The 19908-nt window shown below is 41.1% G+C and overlaps 1 protein-coding gene across 1 annotated transcript in view; it reads left to right on the plus strand.

Moving 5' to 3' along the window:
- The window catches only part of COL11A1 (collagen type XI alpha 1 chain), a 235035-nt gene that overhangs the window by 142345 nt on the left and 72782 nt on the right, over window positions 1-19908 (plus strand). The window contains exons 37-41 of the mRNA XM_007055218.4: window positions 215-268; window positions 4634-4687; window positions 6942-7049; window positions 8385-8474; window positions 8761-8814. Of these exons, the coding sequence (XP_007055280.2) occupies window positions 215-268; window positions 4634-4687; window positions 6942-7049; window positions 8385-8474; window positions 8761-8814 (360 nt within the window). The remainder of the gene's footprint in view (window positions 1-214; window positions 269-4633; window positions 4688-6941; window positions 7050-8384; window positions 8475-8760; window positions 8815-19908) is intronic.

The raw sequence follows: 19908 nt of genomic DNA on the forward strand, positions 1-19908 counted from the left end.
CGTGAACCATCCAGATGATTTTACATGAATTAAGGAGTCAGCAGAAAAATCAAGTATTAAAATTGTATCAAGTTGCTATCAAAGCAGTAAAGCTTTTCTGAAGGCTAGCCTGAAAGTCTGAAAAGATCATAGAGATTATTAGGGCTAACTGTATACTCTTTTCAGAGCTAGAGATCACTGAGAAACCTCTGACTTATTTTGCTTGCAATTTCAGGGGCCACCTGGAAAAGATGGCTTGCCGGGGCACCCAGGACAGCGGGGTGAGACTGTAAGTACATTGGTACTACTGTTTCAGGCTGTTGCACACCTGCTTAGTTCACTGTGATCTTTAAAAAGAGTGCCAGTTAATAGATAGTTCCCTTGCTTTATACCGAAAATTGCAGGAAAAAGTGAGAGGCAATTTTTTGTTGGTACATAACTTTGTTTATAGAAAGCAAAAATTCCATTAGAACTCAGTGGGGTCAGATGTCAGACAACTTAATTTTTTCTCCATGTGGTAAGGGTGAAATTATTTCTGGTTGTTGTATACAATAGATAGTGAGGCAACGTAATACTAGGTTATCAGCTTTGAAGAAGACATGCGAGGAACAACATAATATTTGCCTCTCTCACTGAGAGCCATGTAAGAAGGCAGAAAAAGTATTAGTGCCAGCCCACTAGGAAACTTGAAAGCTAACAATTTAGAAAAGTAGAATCAAGAGTGATTAAGACAAAAACCACACACAAAACCATATAACAAAACAAGGATTGTTTGGGTTTCCTTACTGGAAGGATATCTCTATGAACATGTACATTGGAGAAGGACTCTTTGCATGCTGTATTATGAAATACAATCCCACTGAAATCTAAAGAAATAAAACTGGCAATTTTAATGAAAAAATATTATTTTGATCTAAATTATTTACAATTACTTCTTTAGCTCCAAGTACCATTGATTTATCATTTTACCACGCAGGATGCATCAGCTGCTTAAGCAGACATTGCTGCAGAGCTCTTTATTCACCTCCACAAATGTGGAAAATACTAAAAGCTTACTTACTGAACGAGAATTTCCTTATTTGTTACAGTGCACTCAGCTTCATATAAAGAAAAGAAGTACTTGTGGCACCTTAGAGACTAACCGGTTTATTTGAGCATAAGCTCTCGTGAGCATCCGATGAGGTGAGCTGTAGCTCACGAGAGCTTATGCTCAAATAAATTGGTTAGTCTGTAAGGTGCCACAAGTACTCCTTTTCTTTTTGCGAATACAGACTAACATGGCTGCTACTCTGAAATCAGCTTCATATAGCATCCTTCATATGAACTGCCACAAGAATATTATGAGAGTATGCTCCTCTTGCTTATATGCACACATGATGGGATAGTATAAGGGCTTTATTGTCATGAGATTGGGATGAATGCACACATCAGTTATCCAGGCCATACTGAATGAGTATTCTCTGTTGCTATGATCTCCTTTGATGCTCATTATTTCTTTCACAAACCTCCTTTACTTTTTTGTTCTCAGACCAGACTGCAAGAGCAGATTTGCTAATGGCACAGGAGAAAAAATAGAATTACCAAATATGCTCAAACACATCTGTCTTCTGCAGAGGTGGAATCACTAGATGTTCTCAAGTCATTTTCACTGAATATGTACCCAATTCAGCACTCCTTTCTGTCTCCTGACACAGGGAAAACTCTTGTTGACTTCAGTGATAATTTTATCTGCATAAGGAATGCTGAATAGGGTCCAAAGCTCGTAACTAATGTGAGGTCAGATTGTACCTGGCCTTTATGTAGGCAGGTAGTGAAGATAAAGGAAGATAGGTTGTAACAGGGTTCAGGCACCCCTGTAGCGCCTCCTCATAGCTGGGTCTGGGGATCAGCTCATCTGGTCTAGCACTCCCTTCTGTTGCTCACTTGCCCCATGGCCCCTCTTGCTCTCTAGGACTCAGGGTGCTCTCTCTTTGCCACTCAGCCCTCTAGCTATGTCACTATATGTAAGCGGGGGAATAGTCCCGTTATTGTGGGGACCTTTCCTGGCTTCTGCACTACCCCGGTGAAGTGAGCTAGTGAAAGGATCTGAGTCCTCGCTCCCACTTCCTTTACTCAGTGGCCTCCCTGCCCTTGAGGACTCCCCTTCCACTCTCCTGTCTGGCAGAGTCCTCGTAACCCCGACAAGGCTGGGCCCAGGATTCCTGGGGGGCTCGACCCCCAACCCTGCTGTGGTCACCTAGGACAGGGGCTAGGGTGTCCCCACTTCGGGGTACTCTCTCTGCACTGGGCACTTCTCTGACCGACTGACCATTACATACAATTTAAAGCAAATGCAAGTTATTTAATCAACAATTAATTTTAAAAAGAATAAGGAAAAATGGGAAAGGTTAAAGGAAACACATCAGCCTGCTCTGTGGCAGGGAACATCACAAACAGTGTCTCTGGAATGTCAGGGCAGTTCACAGTCTGTTCCTTGTAAGTCCCAGGCCTTCTTCTCAGGCCCTGGCTGTGCTGCAGGGATGCTCTGGGTTGGACACTTGCTCTGGTGGTGGCCACACGCTCTCAGGCTCTAAGTGGTAGGACCCTTCTTCCCAGTGTCGCCCCCCCGCCCCCGCCCTGTCGGGGTTATGATCCAAGCCTGGCCTGCAGAGCCTCTTGGCTGAGGCGCCTCCCTGAGCTGGGCCCGCTGCTCAGGGTCCCCCTTGGTCTCCCCAGCTGCTCACCGCACCTAGCTCCAGACTGCTCCAGCCCCAGTTCCACCACTCTGTCTCTGCACTGCTGCTGCTGCTCTGCCTCCAGCTCCTGGGCTGCTTCTCTGGCCCCTCTGCCTCTGGTTGCTACAGCTCTGCTCCCAGGGCAAGTCTGCTCTCTCTGGGTTGTGCCTCTGGCTTTGGGGCTGCAGCTCTGCTCCCAGGACAGGATCTGCTCTCTCTGGGCTGCTTTTCTGGTCCCTCTGGATCTGGCACAGCTCTGCTCCCCAGCTTAGCTTGGGCCCCTGTTTTCTCCTTAGCTTGGCCCCACTCTGTCTGACCCAGGCAAATCCAGCTCACACGGAGGAGGGGACCTCCCTGGCCTCCTGACTCTCTGATTAGCCTGCCCGCCCTGTCATTCAGGCTGACCAGGAGCATTGGCCTCTCCCCATTGTTCCTGGGGACTATCAGCCTCAGGGTCCTGGTTTCCCATAGACCCTTCCCCTTTTAGTACCGGGAGCTATCCAACCAAAACACCCCCACTGAATGTTAGTAAGGGGGCAACAGTCCCCTTACATATAGCGTCTTTCCCTTCTGGGGTAGCCAAGTCCCACCAGACAATCTTCCTGTGTGCTGTCTCAAGTAATGTTCTGTAAATCCTGGTCTATGCCACTTTCCCAGTGACTGGTAGGGGAACCTGGGGCCACCCGCTACTCTGGGTTCCAGCCCGGGGGACCCTATCATCAGCAGCCAAGGTCTGAAGTCTCAACCCCTTCTGCTCATTCTCTAGATTTCTTCCTACTCTGTCTTCCACAGGTTTTCTTCTCTGCAATTTAATCCCTTCCTTCAGGGATAGGATCCCAGGGCTTTTGATCTCCCTGGCTTTCCTCCTACTCACTTCTCTGTCCCCAGATAGCAACTCTAGACTCTCTTTCCATAGCCCTTTTCTGCTGCAAACTTCCTGGCTTGATACCTTATCCAGCTTCTCTTCCAGCTGGGCTTTCTCAGCAATTAGTAATTTACAAATCCAGCCTGACTCTCCCCCAGGTGCTGCCTACAAGGTTAATTGGCCCTATCTGAGCCACCTTAACCCTTTCAGGGCTGGTGTGGATTGAACACCCATCACAGGGGTGAAGGATGCAGATATATATCGGTCTGAAGGGATGGTATCTTGGACTCCATATGGTATGGCAGTGAGTTCATTCTCCTGAGGCTGTGCCAGTCTACACCTCCTCCAATGCTGAACTACTTCTTAAAGGCACAACTGAGCCCTTGGACAGGCAGTACTCTAAATTGGGGATTCCAGAGAATTTGCCGACTACCTTTGAACTGAGGTCTATGGCTGCTTACTAGAAACAGCAGATGTTGACAGTCTTCTGGAAGACTGTCCCAATGACATTCACCTTATATTCGCCTTTCCATTTTCTTCATCATTTCAAATTCTCACTATTTCCTTTTTTCCCTATGCAGCCCTCCTTTCCCACCTCTATAGAAAAAAAAAAAATCACACATCTTCTCCGGATCTGTGTTTCATTCGATTTTATGTTTCTTCCACATCACCTTCCCCCATACTCCTTAATCTTCCATCCGTGCCTTTCTTTATAGTCATTTGTCTGCCTTGGCTGAGTTCATAATATATGTGTCTATATGTATTTTTAGCTGAGTTTCAGCAGTATCACTCATGTATTCAGAATCACCTAATAAATTTTACTGAGAGATAATTGTAAAAGTGACTGGCATTGCTTATGATAGCTCTGTAGAAGCACAGCTGAGAATGATTGGAAAGGACAGAGCTTTCAAAATTTCACATGTAGGTATACACAGGAATAATAGATATTTAGTATGTATTCTTGAAGCTGAACCCCTAACATGGAACTTCTCTCTCACCTCTTCAGCACAGATTTGAATTTGGCTCATCTATACCTTGCCATGTATAACTATGAATTATATATTTCATTTCACAGGGTTTTCAAGGCAAAACTGGACCCCCAGGCCCTGGTGGTGTTGTTGGACCCCAGGTAGAGCATTTTAAATGTTATATCTAACTGTATGATAACACTGTTTAAATATCATTTTATGGCTAATGTAAAGAACTATTGTTCGTGAGTATGTAATATACACTGATGGACATGTTAACTCCAGCAGTACCCAATTACTTACAGCAAATTTAGCAAAATGTATTTAAGCAAGAATCAAACTCCACAAAAAACAAAGACATTGGGCCTGATTCTCCACTGTATTTCATCACCTGTAGTCATTTCAATGCGTGCAAAGTAGGTGTTCTCCAAGAGTTAAGAATGAAGAACAGGACCCCTTACTTTGACCTCTTTTTAGAAAGAGTAAATAACACATTGTGTTGTATTATTTTAGATTGAGAGAGTGAAGCATTTCAATTATTTTACAGTATTTGGTTGAGGTTTACTTTGTGATCTTATTGGATTATACTTATATAGTTACTTATTTTAAGTGCTCTTCATGACACTAGCCCTTTCCCTTACCACCTATCCTATTTACCAATAGCCATACAAGAGGTTAGAAAAGGCAAAATTGGAGACAAAGTTAATAGAATGCAGCACTGCCAATCTGAAAAACAAAGCATACTAACTGGAGAGGGGCTGGACTTCTTAAGCAAAGTTTCTTAAGCAAATATCTCTTACCATGGGCAATTCCAGCATGGTTTAGGAAACCCATTATCCATGTGCCGCTGAGCCCCCGTAAAAGAGAAACCCAAGGCCCGACTTGAGAGATTTTCTAGAAAGAATATTAAATTCACGCATGGAATTACAGAGGTTTAACTTTGTTAATCATTAAAAAAAATAGCATTTTCTATTGGCCTCCACAGTAATTGACTGGTCGAATAGGTAGAGATATTGTTGAATATATCTTATAACCACCACTAGTGACATTTGCTGAATAATATATTCACCATTTATTCATTGACCAGAACCAGATCTAGTATTAACACATCTCACAGCATATATTGCCAAGACACAAGGTTTCTATAGAAAATGGTTTTACTTTCTAAACTGTGTTTTGGGATTCTTTTTAGAAAAACACAGAGAGGGAAGGGCAGAAAGTTCCATTAGAGATACAAATTATGTAGCTTTAATCAAATCTTTTAGAAACAGACCTTTTTGAAGTACTCTCTAGTTAATTACTGGTGGCATCTGAGTCTGTTTGATGCAACAGTTCTCTTCTGTTCCACCACTTCAGTGAATCAAAACAGCATGTGTTTTACTGAGTGTGATCTTTGCTCCTTTGCTTAATTTCAAAGATAACTATTCAGTCATAGGCAAATATTCCCTGGGCCCACTGTTATTTCCAGGACTGATACTGCCTGCATTTGGTTTCCATATGGATCTTTCCACACTTGCTTAAGTGTTAGCATCCACCGTCACAACCCATATTAACAGAAAATGCACTTTTTGGGGCATAAATTGTACCATATGTGATATTATCTAGTACAAAGTGACACTGTGAATCAATTAAAATGGTAATTACAATGTTTAGCAATCAGAATTATAAAACCCTTCTGAAAATTATTATTACTGCCTAATCTCACCCTTACCTTAGAATCAACACTGATTCACAGAGATGCTCTCTCTCTCTCACTATACTTTGGAATTGAGCACCAATACGCAACCAAAGACCCATGTGGTGATGTCTGGCAAACTTTCATTCTTCTCAAAAGCACTTGTCATGAATACAGTATTGTAACTCATCACCACTTAAATACAACAAGTGAACAGAAGCCGGTGGATCAGGTCTCTGATCCCTGCATCTGCCTTTCTGGGGCCCTTGCATTCTTTCCATGGGAGGTTTCAGTGGATCTGCCTAGCCACCCCTCTCCATATTTTTCCAGGAAGATACTACAGAATAGTACTCCATGGCAGGTAGAGGGTACGAGATCTCTTGTCCTCGCTCCAACCCGCCCCCATGCATCAGAAATGCTAAGGGTTTCAGGCCTTCAGCACTTGAGAAGCAAGGCCAGAATTGTAGCCCATGAAACCTCACACATGTACCACACTGCTGCCAGAATAGGGTTTGAGCTTTATTATTTAAGTATTAAACTATTCTGTAAACAAATGTTGTCTGCAGGTGAAGGTGCAGATTGTACATTTTCCAGTGGCAACTGTGGTGACATCCCAGATCCTAGGAACAACTGAGGGTAGGAGGGGGATTGAGAAAAAGTGGGGAACAGGTTGCCCACAAAAAGCCAACCAAACAAAAATTAAATTGGTTAGGGGAACTGAGGTTTAACTTCTGTTCTAGGGTCCTACTGGTGAGACTGGCCCAATTGGTGAAAGAGGTCACCCTGGTCCTCCAGGCCCGCCAGGTGAACAAGGCCTCCCAGGAGCTGCAGGAAAAGAAGGTGCTAAGGTATGGCATGACTTTTGGAAGGAAGGTGTCACATGGAGATAGATGGGATAAATGTTTAAAATAAGATACTGTTCATAACTGTAGAAAGTATGGCATAAAATAGGGACAGACACATTTTTCCCCAGGGAAGATCTCTTCAGCAACTCGCCAAAGGCATAAGGGCCTCACTTCCAACCCGATGATTTTCTATTAATTTCAGTGGGAACAAGGATAGCCATTAATTTGTTTAAGACCAGCAGTTTGCATAGAACCTCCCTTTTAGTGTGGAAGATTGTACATAGACAACCTGTCTGCTCAGGTCAGGTTGGAGATCTGTACTGGAACTCAGGGACATATGTCTGTGTAGCACTGGCCACATTGTAGAATTTCAGTTGTTCTTTGGGTGAAAGAGAAATTAAATTAGAAAAAATATTTACATTGATGAAGAAAATAGTACATGATTTTATTCAGTTATTCATTGTAGATAAGAGTAACTTCCTCCATGAATGTTTCTTTAAAGAAACTATGATAATTTTAATAACTTTTTGTTTATATACCATAACTAACACATACTATTGTTTAAAATTTGTTGTAATACTATTGTGCTCACATACTATGGTGATGAGGGTCATAAAGTACTTGAATAGCTGGCTGGCTGGCTGGCTGGCCAGTCCTTTTTTTTCGGTAATTGATTGTAACCAGAGTCTGCTGTTTCATTTTACGTATGCTAATTAGTAAGGCTAAAATTTTGTCATGGATATTTTTAGTAAAAGTTACAGACAGATCTCGGATAATAAAGAAAAATTCATGGAAGCCGTGACCTGTCCCTGACTTTTACTAAAAATATCTGTGACAAAATGGGGATCTGCAGGTCCCCATACTGCCTGCAGCAGGGAGCAGCGTGGTGGTTAGGAGCTCCAGGGGCCCCTGTCACCTCCACCAGCTGGGGGCTGTGGGGTATCCCTGCTGACCCCAGTTCCAGGGGTCCCCCCACCAACCGCAGAGGGCAGGACCTCTAGGGTGCCCCCACCGCTTGCGGCAGCCAGGAGCTGTGGGATACCTCCACTGCCCACTGCTTGGGGGCTGTCAGCGGGAGCTCGAGGTTCCCCCAGGGAGCTGTGGAGTCTCCCCACCACCTGCAACTTCCTGGGGCCCCACCACCCACCCCAGCCAGGAGCTTGGGAGTCCCCCCACCACCTGTGGCAGCTTGGAGTGCGAGGGGCCGCCAGAGGTGAAGTCACAGAGATTACTGGAAGTCACGGATCTTGTTACTTCTGCCACCTACATGACTAAAATCGTAGCATTACTAATTAGTAACTAACGTTTGCAGTTTTTGAAACCTCTGCATTTTCACAGGGTGACCCAGGCCCTCAAGGTATCTCTGGAAAAGATGGACCAGCAGGTCTTCGTGGGTTCCCAGGAGAAAGAGGCCTTCCAGGAGCTCAGGTACAGTATAAACACCATCATAGATAACTGTGGGTACAGTGTTTATATAGTATCCTGGAGAACAATGAATTAAGCTTTCTATTACAGGAAGTTTTCCCCGGTGTTGGAAAATGAATGTAAGAGGAAAACACCAAATGGGTTATATTCCAATGGCTATTCATTCAGTGGTGGTAATTCATTCTGCAGTGTCTTCTTGCTTTTTAAATCCTTCATATTAAATATGTTGCAAAATAAAAAAAACTGTTTAATTTTTCAAATGGAACAACATGCTTCTATCCTTTTTCAGGGTCCAGCTGGTCTGAAAGGAGGAGAAGGCCCACAAGGCCCACCTGGCCCAGTTGTAAGTAACCATACCAGTGTTAGAGAAATACAAATAACCTCCTTTCTGAGGCTTCAAATGCTGTTTTGTTTTCATCAACACAGATTGTAAAACAGAAAGGAAGTTCTGTCATTCACATCAATCAATAGTTATTTTCTACAAATGAGTCTAAATATATAAGGAATGTACAGGTATCGAAATATCTGAAATCTGCTGCTATCAGTAGGTATAAAATTGACTTGCTCCTTAGCATTGCCCAGCTAGACTCGTTATTAACAGCCATAAAAAGAAATCCTTACCAAGGAAAAGCCACAAACTGTGATGTAATGGCCAGTCTGGCTGATGTTACATTCCCTTTCTATAACTCCTGTGCACCACAGGTTTGACCCCTATAACTTTAATGGATTTTGCTGTGCTATTCAGAATCTAAATTTGCTGTTAAAAGGTTTAAGCCATTGTTGTGAATCATATTCACTACTGTCGTGCTGATTTTTCAGTCTCACCACTTAAACAATAATACCAAGATAGGTGTGAATTTCCATTCATCTTAACAAGTTAAGTAGAATTTTTCTTTTTTAATGTTAAATAAGACTGTGAGAAAATCGCAGTCCGCAAAGACTAGTAAATGATAACTCCTCCGTGCACCCCATGTTTTCTGGCATTTCTACACTGTGAGGATATGTCACATACTGTGTATTTATTTCTCTAATTAACTATTGTACAATTTTTTGTTACTGTCTGAAATAAGAAACATCTGCAGACTATTTTGGCAGATTCAGTTGAGATTTTTCACTCAGTCTGCAGAACTCAGCAGATAGTTAAATTTACATCACAGGCTTTAAGGAATGCGTCACATTTTAATCTCTGTTGTGAAGAAATTATTTAAAATAAGTACCATGGGTGATACATAGCCAAAGGCATTAATGCTGTCACATCCAAGAAACTGACCTTTCATTGAAGAAATTTACTTTTCTTCAGTGAAAGCTTAAATTTGCAGAGAAACAAAATGTAGAAATACCCAGTCATGCGAGGCTGACCCAGCACACCCCCATGCAAGCTGGTGCGGTGTTATAGGTGAGCCCTTACTTGATTTTTTCCTCTCCCAAGTTATCAACAAGTCCAAACAACCCATTAGATGCTAAAGGACACTTCCTTGTGGAGGGTATCATTTATCAACAGAAAAAAAACCCTAGCATAGAACATAAACAGAGCTTTCACCTCATCATCTCAACTGGGGAATTAAGTCATTCTTAGTCCAGCTGACCCTCCCACCCTTGAGCCCAGTTCTTACCTCTTCCCTGGTGTTTTCTTGGTTTCAGTCCCTACCACTGATATTAGGCCTCTTGCCCCTACCAGAGTAAGATCTTTCTCTGGACTCACAGGTCTGGGGAGGTCCATCTACTGTGACTCTTCTTCAGGGGCAGTGAGTGATCCATGTCAGGACAGGCCTCTAGCCTCAACCGTGGCTGAGAACAAGGCCCTCTTGGACACCTAATGACTACAGCCTTGCATCTAGGAGTCTCCGCTCTCTAGGATCATTTCTTACAGGCTCCCCATTCTCATGGGTTCCCCAGAGAGATCACCTTCCAGGCTCCCTGTTTAGGCCTGTCCTGTCAACTCCTCTCCACAGGCACTTCCTGTATCCCTTTGGAGTTCCCCTGTAACTGAACTTGGGTAACCTTCATTAGCTACAGGTGCTTGTTTACGAATCAGCCACCTGGGGCCTTCATAAGGCAGTCATGGGCAAACTGGGCCCAAACTTCCCATAAAGGGCAGCTGTCCTGTGACAGACCCTAAAAAAAGTTCAGAGAACAATGATGATGAATGTATTAAAATGCCAGTAAACAATATAAATGGAATTCCAATTTCAGAACCCAGTCATGCTTTCCTTGTATCTCCAAATCGTCTACTGAAATCCATGGAAATTTGGATTGTGCGAGGAATGGAGGAGTAACACATAAATATCATTTCATAGTTGTTTGTTGTAAAACAGGGATGCACAGTAAAATTACTTAATGAGTATTAAACTGTTGTATCACCGAAAGCAACAATTGACATTATGACCTTGTTTACACTGGGCTTTGAAACTTGTAGAACTCTGCCTACACACAGTGAATCTGGTGCTAAATATGGTTTGACTGGCTAATATGTAAACCAGCGTAAAATCATTTTCTAAAACCATGTTTATATCTAACTATGACCTAGGTATTTACCATAAAGTTTTTTTTTCCATTAGACTTATTACAAATTTAGGCATAAAGTAGATTTACCTGCCTTTCTCTGACTGTAATGACATTTTACTCATTCATCAGAAAGATGAGGGCCTGTAGAATTTTGTAAGACCAGTCTAAGAGTTTTTTGTATCCCCAAGTGTTTGTTTTATGTTTAGGCTTTTACTTTCTGCTATTGATCTCTCCATCACATCTTGCACTGTAGTTCCTGGGAATTTTGAAATGAAAGGTATTAAAAATAGAATACAGACTTTTTTAATAACCAAATTTTCTGCTGTCATTTTTATGCAAGAGCACTCTATAGATGCAAAAAGCTGGTACACTTATGCTCAAATCTGCAGCATGCAGTTCTTGACAACTATCTGCTTATTGCAATTCTCTTTCTTTTGGTGAGCTCAGGTGGAAAAGTAAATTGACACAAACCCTTCCTGCAAGGGAAAAAGTAATAGAGGAACTGAAAGTAAATATGTTTTGACAATAAAGTTCATGTATATTCCTACAATTTATATTTGTTTTAATGCTTAGAAACAGAACATATAAAGAACTCCTAATTCAAAACTTTTGGTTTGGGGATATCCCTAGGTTTGGGAAAGAGCTGCAGTAACATTTTTGTGCGCTAATTCTTTCCACTAGAATGTCATTAAGAAGTAGCGTGATAGTACTTTAATTTTTAGCTTGCTTTTGATATGTTCAGTTCCTTCTTTCCTTCCCACCATGCTCTATAAGCACATTCCTCAAGGAACTGAAACAAAAAAGCCCCAAAGTAGGAACCTTACTATTCACCCTGTAAAACAAAACTCTTGCTCACAATAAGTAATATTTAAATTCCTGGTTATATTCACACCATATAATTTCACTACAAATATTTCACCCTTTTCTAATATATACTCAGTCCTTGTAGGTAGACTATTTAAAGAATTCAAAGTTTTGACTACCAAATTTTCAATCATAATCTGAGCAATCTGAAATGGCTGCTAGAGACATTATGATGTAATGGAGGTTCTAGGCAGGTAATAGAAGTGGTGAATATGGAGGAAGTCTTTGCCAAAGGTTCGGTTACTTTCTCGGACCTTCAGATGGGTAATCCCTGGCCTGGAAGGCAGAGACTACCTGAAGCACTAATAGAATCAAACCCCACCCACAGATATCCCAAATCTCAGAGAAAGTCCTAAACTTTATTAGACTCATTTTGTATCTCTGTAATTATGAATTATGAATTTTGGAATTGGCTGGTAGTTAGAAGATATAAGGATGCACCTGATACCATGGTGCCACATGTATTTATCTCAGGGCCACAATGAGACGAAGAGCTTTAACTCTCTGCTGTCTGTGGGAGTTGCAGGGGCAGATCATTAGCATTATATGGCCCTAAAATAATTCCCTACCTATTTTAGGCAGTAGGGGCTAAACACACAATCAGTCATTTTCCAGATTGGATTAGTAAAAGTGGAATACTCGCTCACCATAGAAAATAGGAAGAGGATTAGTCCCTGTGGAGGTCTTTGCCACACCTGACAACACTGTCTGTCCCCAAATAGTTAGAAAATACAAAATCATAAACTCTGTTTGGCAGGTACGTACAGCTGCAAGTACTCCACAGTGAATGACCATTTCAGAATACACTACATGCTAATTGCTGTGCTTATGGTGAGCTGGACAAAAGAGAAAGATGCACGGATACTCCGTAGCAAGATGTTTTATTCTTTTTTCCCCACTATTCTATCTGCTCTCTTTATCTTCTATTTGGTGGTGTTCCTCCTCCCTCTTTCAGGCTGCTGCAAGGCATACTGAATGCTGATGAGAGAAAGCTCTTTGGAAACTCAGGCAGTCATTCCTCATTAGGTCATTTGCGTATTGGATGTCCAGGTCACATACTGAACCAGCCAGATATAGGCTACCCAGTTAGTTATGTTGCCAGAGTTGGTGCTATCTGCCTCTATCTGCTAATAATTTCAGTCATGAGGCTGCTCACTTTAAATAAATGTGCTAATTAAGAAAAAAATATTGTTACTATGACAAAATATGTATACAAGTGCTTTATATTGCATGGCATTTCACAAAAAGAAACAGATAAAGGCACATTCATTAATGATCTTACAGTGCATAAGATAAATACGAGACAAAACCTCAGACACCCATTCAATAGAGGAAAAGGTAAAAGAATGATTCATGATCAAATGAAAGGAGGAGAGGGCTCAAGGAGATGGGTTTCAAAGGGGATTAAAATGAAGAAAAGTATGCTTGGTAGGATAATGAGACTATTACATAAAGCAGCAGAATGAAAGAAGAGAAAGGAAGAGTGGAAAAGGTGAAGAAGGGAGAATTGGAGAAAGCACAGAGAACTGGAGGAGGAGAAGAGACCATTACAATCATCTAATCTGATCTACACAACTTTTAACTTTTATATTTTGCAAAAACCAAACCATACATAGGATCACATTAGTCACACCCATCTCATATTCTGTGCAGAAATAATGTTAATATCATGGTAAATTGACTACACAAGAGTCAAGAAATTCAGAGCTTATGTTCTTACAGCAACTGTCCTTCTGCCCTGTTGTATCCTTCCATTACATATTCACACATGTGCAGTAGTATTATACTCTCTATAGCCCTGATTCAGCAATCTGTCCCCTTTCTACTCATATGCTTAAGTCCCAATTGATTTAGGTAGGATTTGACTTCATCAGGATTTAAATGTTTCCTTAACATTACACAAGAATTTGAGTGCTTTGCTGATTAGGGATGGACTTAGGCCCAGTTCAGAAAAGCATTTAGGCATGTGCATATGTGTCCATCTATATAATATCAAGGCTGCAAAAGCAGATTCTTACTTCAACTCTAAATGGGCCATCTTGATTATCACTACAAAAGTTTTTTTCTCCTGCTGATAATAACTTATCTTAATTAATTAGCCTCTCACAGTTTGTATGGCAACTTCCAACTTATCTCTCTGTATATATATATCTTCTTACTATATGTTCCATTCTGTGCATCTGATGAAGTGGGCTGTAGCCCATGAAAGCTTATGCTCTAATAAATTTGTTAGTCTCTAAGGTGCCACAAGTACTCCTGTTCTTTTAACTCTCAGGCACTCATCTCTTGCCTGAGGCTATAGTGGAATAATCTCAGCTTCTTCCCCAGAAAAGTGAGAGGACGAAACAAAGTCAATATCTTTAGGGCACCTACCCCTGCTTATGAGCAGAATCCATACACTGACATTCCTAACTGTTGTGAAATGAAAATCCAGTAAGATAGTAAAGAAAATGTGTGCAAAATAACTGTAAAAGATGGCTGTGGGGTAGGCAGGGTAGAAGAGCTACCAGAATTCCATGAACAGGTTCGATAGATACAAGCACAGTGGCTGCCATCTGGTTTGTAAAAAAAAAAAATCTGTTTTTTTCCCCCCACAGTCTAGAATTGAGCAGACCTAAATGTGTTTAGATTATGATATCTGACAAGATCACAGACTATAGTGGTATGGCTGCAGGCTAGCGAATTTTTATTCTTATATTCACTGAAGCCTCAGGAATCAAAATAATAGCAATAGGAATCACATTTAGGTTGCCAGGTTAACCATGCAAAGAACAATCATTTATTCACCTGGCAGGATACACATGTGTATGTCCCTGTACAAATACTGTCTGAACAATCTTGCAAAATAAAATCTTCTTAAAGACAATATGTAAAAAGATTTGGAGCAGCCACTGCCATCAGTGGTAGCAGATGACAGAACAAGGAGTAATGGTCTCAAGTTCCAGTGGGGGAGGTTTAGGTTGGATATTAGGAAAAACTTTTTGACTCGGAGGGTGGTGAAGCACTGGAATGCATTACTTACGGAGGTGGTGGAATCTCCTTCCTTTGAGGTTTTTAAGGTCAGGCTTGACAAAGCCCTGGCTGGGATGATTTAGTTGGGGATTGGTCCTGCTTTGAGCAGGGGGTTGGACTAGATGACCTCCTGAGGTGCTTTCCAACTTGGATATTCTATGATTCTATGATCACAGTACCCTGTTCTGCCACCCTTCTCCATATAGACCTTATTGTGAGAGTAATGCCAGAGAAATCAGTAGGTTTGCTCCTGGAGAGAATACTGTTCAGCATGGGTAAGAGTAACAGAATTGGGCCAACAGAGAAGAAAACAATGTGGAATCACAGGATACCAGTCCAAGAGCTAACAAGGCTCAGTCGATCTCAATTATTAGAATATTGAAAAGATGAGGCATATCCAGAGTATCAAGGCATCCTCCTGGTACAGTTGCCATAACTTATTCATTATAGGATGTACCATGCCACTTCCAGTCTCATTAGACGAGGGATGGGAGAATAGCATTTGCTTTAAAGTGTTATAGACCACTGCACAAGTGCCAAGCTGAGAAGCTAAGGACAGATGCTGTTGTAGCAAAAAGATCTTCAGCAGTCCTCAAGTGAAAGATCTAAATTATTTAAAAGATGCTGTATAAAGATGCTGTAGAAGTGTGTAGATATAGCAATTTAGAAGCAGAGGAAAGCTCTATAACTTTTCAGTCCCCAGTAAGTCCACATTCCCACTCAATATTTTTTTCATTGACAGATTTCAGCAAGCAGCTTATTTATCTTCTCTGTATGAGTTTTAAGTGAGGCACAGGCTTCTCAATGCAGGGAGATCTACAAGGACCTCAGTTTAATATTTAGAATGAAAAAAAAAACCACAGAGAGAAAGAGAACTCCTAGTCACAATAGTTAGCTTCTATTATTCTATATCCTATTACTAGACACCACAAACCACAGAACATGAGTTCCATTCAATTGTATTTACAATGGCTAGACTTGAGGAGCGAAGCTAAGCTCCTATGCTGTTCATTAGCAGCTGTTAGTTGCTCACCATACCTTTTGAAGGTGTCGAAATAAGGATTTAAGAGTCTCACTTCAGACTCCTGTTTTTAAAAATCTTAGCCCCGGGTTCTGAAACCATTTTCTTCATTATGAGGTAGTTGCGGCAGATGAAATTAATTTCACCTACTCTGAGCCAAGCTCTGAGACTGTGGGTAGAGTGGTTGGAGAAGTGAAATTTACCACTCCCAACCGAGGCCAGAGTGCAGGGTTACTGTACATCTTCCTACATCTGCCATTCAAGTTTATCAGCTGGAATAGTACCCACAGCCCCTCTGCACAAGTTGTGTGGGTGTTAGGGCCAATGAATTCATATAAATATGGTTTTCCTCATTGTAGCTTCTCGCTCTCCTTAGTCAGGGCTGTCATGTTAACTCTTACCAGGGCAAATAACATATGCACAGGCACATCTTTGAGCCACTTCTGTTGAGGTCCCTCAGTCCAACCCTACTTCAGTACTTAAGTAGAGTGGAGGACCTTGCACTGAATGAATTTCACCAACTTTGATGCTCAGCCTTTAGACCATTACCTAAATTACATCTGAAAACAGGGTGCCATCTAATGAGGTCTTCATGTGGTCTCAGAGGAGAGCGGTACCAAAAAGGGTTGGCAGCTGAGGATCATTGGGTTGGGTCTCTTGTCATTGGGTTTCAGCAATTAGCATGTTAGAACTGGCCACTTCTAATGCAGCCTATCAGGAGGGTTCTGCAGATGGAGGTGGGTCCTGGGATATTTGTCAAAATTGGCAGTTAGAGAAAAGAAGTAGAATCAGGTGCTTGTCCAGCAGCAGCAATGAAAATGTTTCACAGGGCTCCAGAGTGGGGGAGAGAACAGCTCCTGACACTTGCTGATACTGGGTGAAAAGGGATCAGGATACCTCTGGGGGGAATGGGGTGCTTTTCAGGCAGGTTCAGGTGTTGAAAGAAGAGTGGAGGTACTTGGGGGTCTGGAGCAGCTGATACAGGGTAGGATCTGATCAGAGCTTGTGTGGGAGTCATTTTATAAATGCATATGCTTGAACTCAGTGTCCTAAGGGCTATAATATATTTTTAAAGCTTGTTAGAGGCCACATAACTCTATTTAAAAACTTTATTTCTGCATATCATGATTATCTGTTTCTTATTTTTAAACCTTCCTCTTACATATTAAAATAGTGACCTTATTTAATATAATTTAAAAATGGAAACAAGCTACAAGCAAGGTACAGAAATTAAGCAACATGATGGTGTTGCAGAATATTGTAGCTGTATTCTTGATATGATTTATTAGTGACATAAATAGCGTGTGATGAATAGACATTTTGAAATTAAATTATTCGATTATTTTTCAGAGAATTATTTATGCTTCAAATTAAACCCATTAGATTTTTTTCCCTTCAGATTTCTTATAGTAGTATCAGAAAAGATGTATTGAGCAATTAACACAGGCTGTGCTTTGTATTAATTATAGAAATTTTAAAAATGTTCTGAACCTTTTTATCTATTCTTTTAATGAAGGTATAAATAACATTTTAACTACCTACAGACTAACTTTTTAAAATGATCATTGAAAAAAATCATATGAAGATCTACACAACATGAGTTAGTGTCCTTCAGTTTATAGAACATGTAGTTTTAAACATCCCATAATTTAGTTTGGAAGATTATTTACTTCTTACAAAATAGAACCTAACTTTAATAAGCAAAATAATTTTAACTTTTGCAGCTGATCAAATGTTCAGATGCTGTATTTGTTGTTAAAAAACTAAAGCTAATATAAATTCCACCGAAAAAGGTCCTTAACCAACACAATATAGTTACCATGGCTGTTAGTCCACAGAATCAGCTTGTTCCTGTGCTCCGCAGTTGTGGAACCTTATTGTGATTTTCTGGGAGAAATATTGCTTTTCCACTGGCCATCTACTCTATCTGCTATTCCAGAGAAGGGTTTATATTTTCCTTTGCTCCGTTCCCTTCGGTTAGATTCAGCCCTGTGCACTGTTCACATTGAAAGGGGTACAGAGGAAAAGCGCAGCACCTGGAGCACCTAAGAGGAATACATGTTTGCAAAGCCAGAGTTCCTCCTTACTTCCAGAATTTCTCAGCCACACACTCTTGTACCAGCCTTGAAGAAGGTGCAGCATACGCCAGCCTCTCTGTCCAGCTCAGATGTCTGGGCATGGAGTGAGCATGGTGCCATGGCCAGATGCCTTGCAAGCTCTCAATACTATGGTGGCACAGGAGAAAGCAGGCCAGTCTCTGTGTGGAAGGTACAAAGGGTGTGGCTGTTCCTTCCCACCTCTCCACAAACCCGTTGTGCAGAATCTGGCCCTATATTTTTAAAGTGCTATCAGGAACTCCAATGGGAGTGTCACAGATGTTTTAGTGTTAAGGCAAGTTCTTTAGTTCACAGCCAGCCAAGCTAAATTTTTAGAGGGGTCACAGCTGAATTTTGCTGCTGTGTTTTTCTGGTTCATAACACCAGGAATTTGTAAATTGATGGTACAGGACAATTCATTGGTTTGGTAATGGGATATGGAGAATCTTGCCAGTGGGTCATGATTTGAAACCAGCCCAGTTGGAGAAAAGGATTTACAATCATTACTGTTTGGGTTGAAACCATCAATTACTTTACATATCACCAGTTTCTGAACAGTTGTCTACCAACATCAATATATGAGCTATATAGGATTCCATTGATTTGGATGGGATTGTGCTGTTGGCGAATCCCTGTTATCCTGGTATTCTCTGAATGCTCCTCACCATGTTTGCTCCCTTTTTGGAACTGGCAGTTACACCCAGATCTCTCTGCTTCTTCTCCTCTCCCCTTCCATCCCTGGGCAAGACTAATTGACATCTGTCCATTTAGAATGAGCATAAACATGACAGAAAAATCAGAATTGTCCCAATCAGTCCATCCGAGCAGGCTCTCTCTGTTTGTGAAGTACTGCGGGTTTTTATAACACATTTTGTCTTGTCAGCTCAATTCAGCAGAAAAGATCCAAGTCCTGCTCAGATTCTGAAAGGTCACGAATCTTGGCTCTGTGCCTGGCTGACATATTTAAAGGAAAGGTCAGCCTGTTGTTGAAAGTCTATAAGCACTGCACAACACCTGTGTTGCTGCGAAGTGCAGAGTCAGCCGGGACATTAAGAACATTATTTTAACTTACGGATGCTTCAGTAGCCTCAGAATGGTTAGACTTAAAAGATATTAGAGTATACACAAAAGATCCAGATGTTTTTAAACCCTTAGAAGTGAGGTATTTCAGCATAGAGCAAAAACAACTCTGCTATCATTATTTTCTGTATAAAATTAATATATTTCTGACAAGCCTGCCTGGGCTTTTTTTTTAACTTTTTTTTTGGTAATAGACTTTTATCCACTTTTGTGTTGATCTAAAATAGCAGCGTCCAATCCTGCATTGTGTAGTGCTTTGAAGTCAAGAGGACTACATACAATACTTTGAAGTCAGTTGGGTTCCACACAGGCAGACTGCTGTCCCACACAGAGCCCTTTGGCTTCAGTGCACAGCATAATGTATCATCAAATTAGTTCATAATGGTGAGCTAATTCCTGAAATATTTAGCCGTCATGGTTCTGTCCTGTGTTACTATGCAGCGTGAATTCATTTATCAGGGTAATAAGTTTCTTTCTGTCAAAAACCAAGCAATTTCCTAAAAAAAATTACGAACCATATTACAGCCTCAGGGTCTGTTCCAAAATGCTACTAACTCAAGCAGAATGCAGAAGGGGCTACTTGTGAAAGGGACTTTTTACTAAACTGAGATTTGCCTGAGTAAGAACTGAGTATGGACTTTAGGATGAAACCTTTCAACATTTGTACACGCTGAATCTCGTACTTGGGCTTTCGCTGAATGGCAATACACATCCTTTGTATTGGGCAAAAGTTTTTGAGATTTAAAAAATCCTAGAACAAATCCTTCATTTAGAGACAAGAGTTATACATTTTGGGGAGAAAAAATATGCAATTTTTAACTGAGTCTGCAATTCCTGGCAATGACCATTTCAAATATGT

Source organism: Chelonia mydas, chromosome 8 (assembly GCF_015237465.2).
Source record: "Chelonia mydas isolate rCheMyd1 chromosome 8, rCheMyd1.pri.v2, whole genome shotgun sequence".
NCBI classification, from domain to species: Eukaryota; Metazoa; Chordata; order Testudines; family Cheloniidae; genus Chelonia; species Chelonia mydas.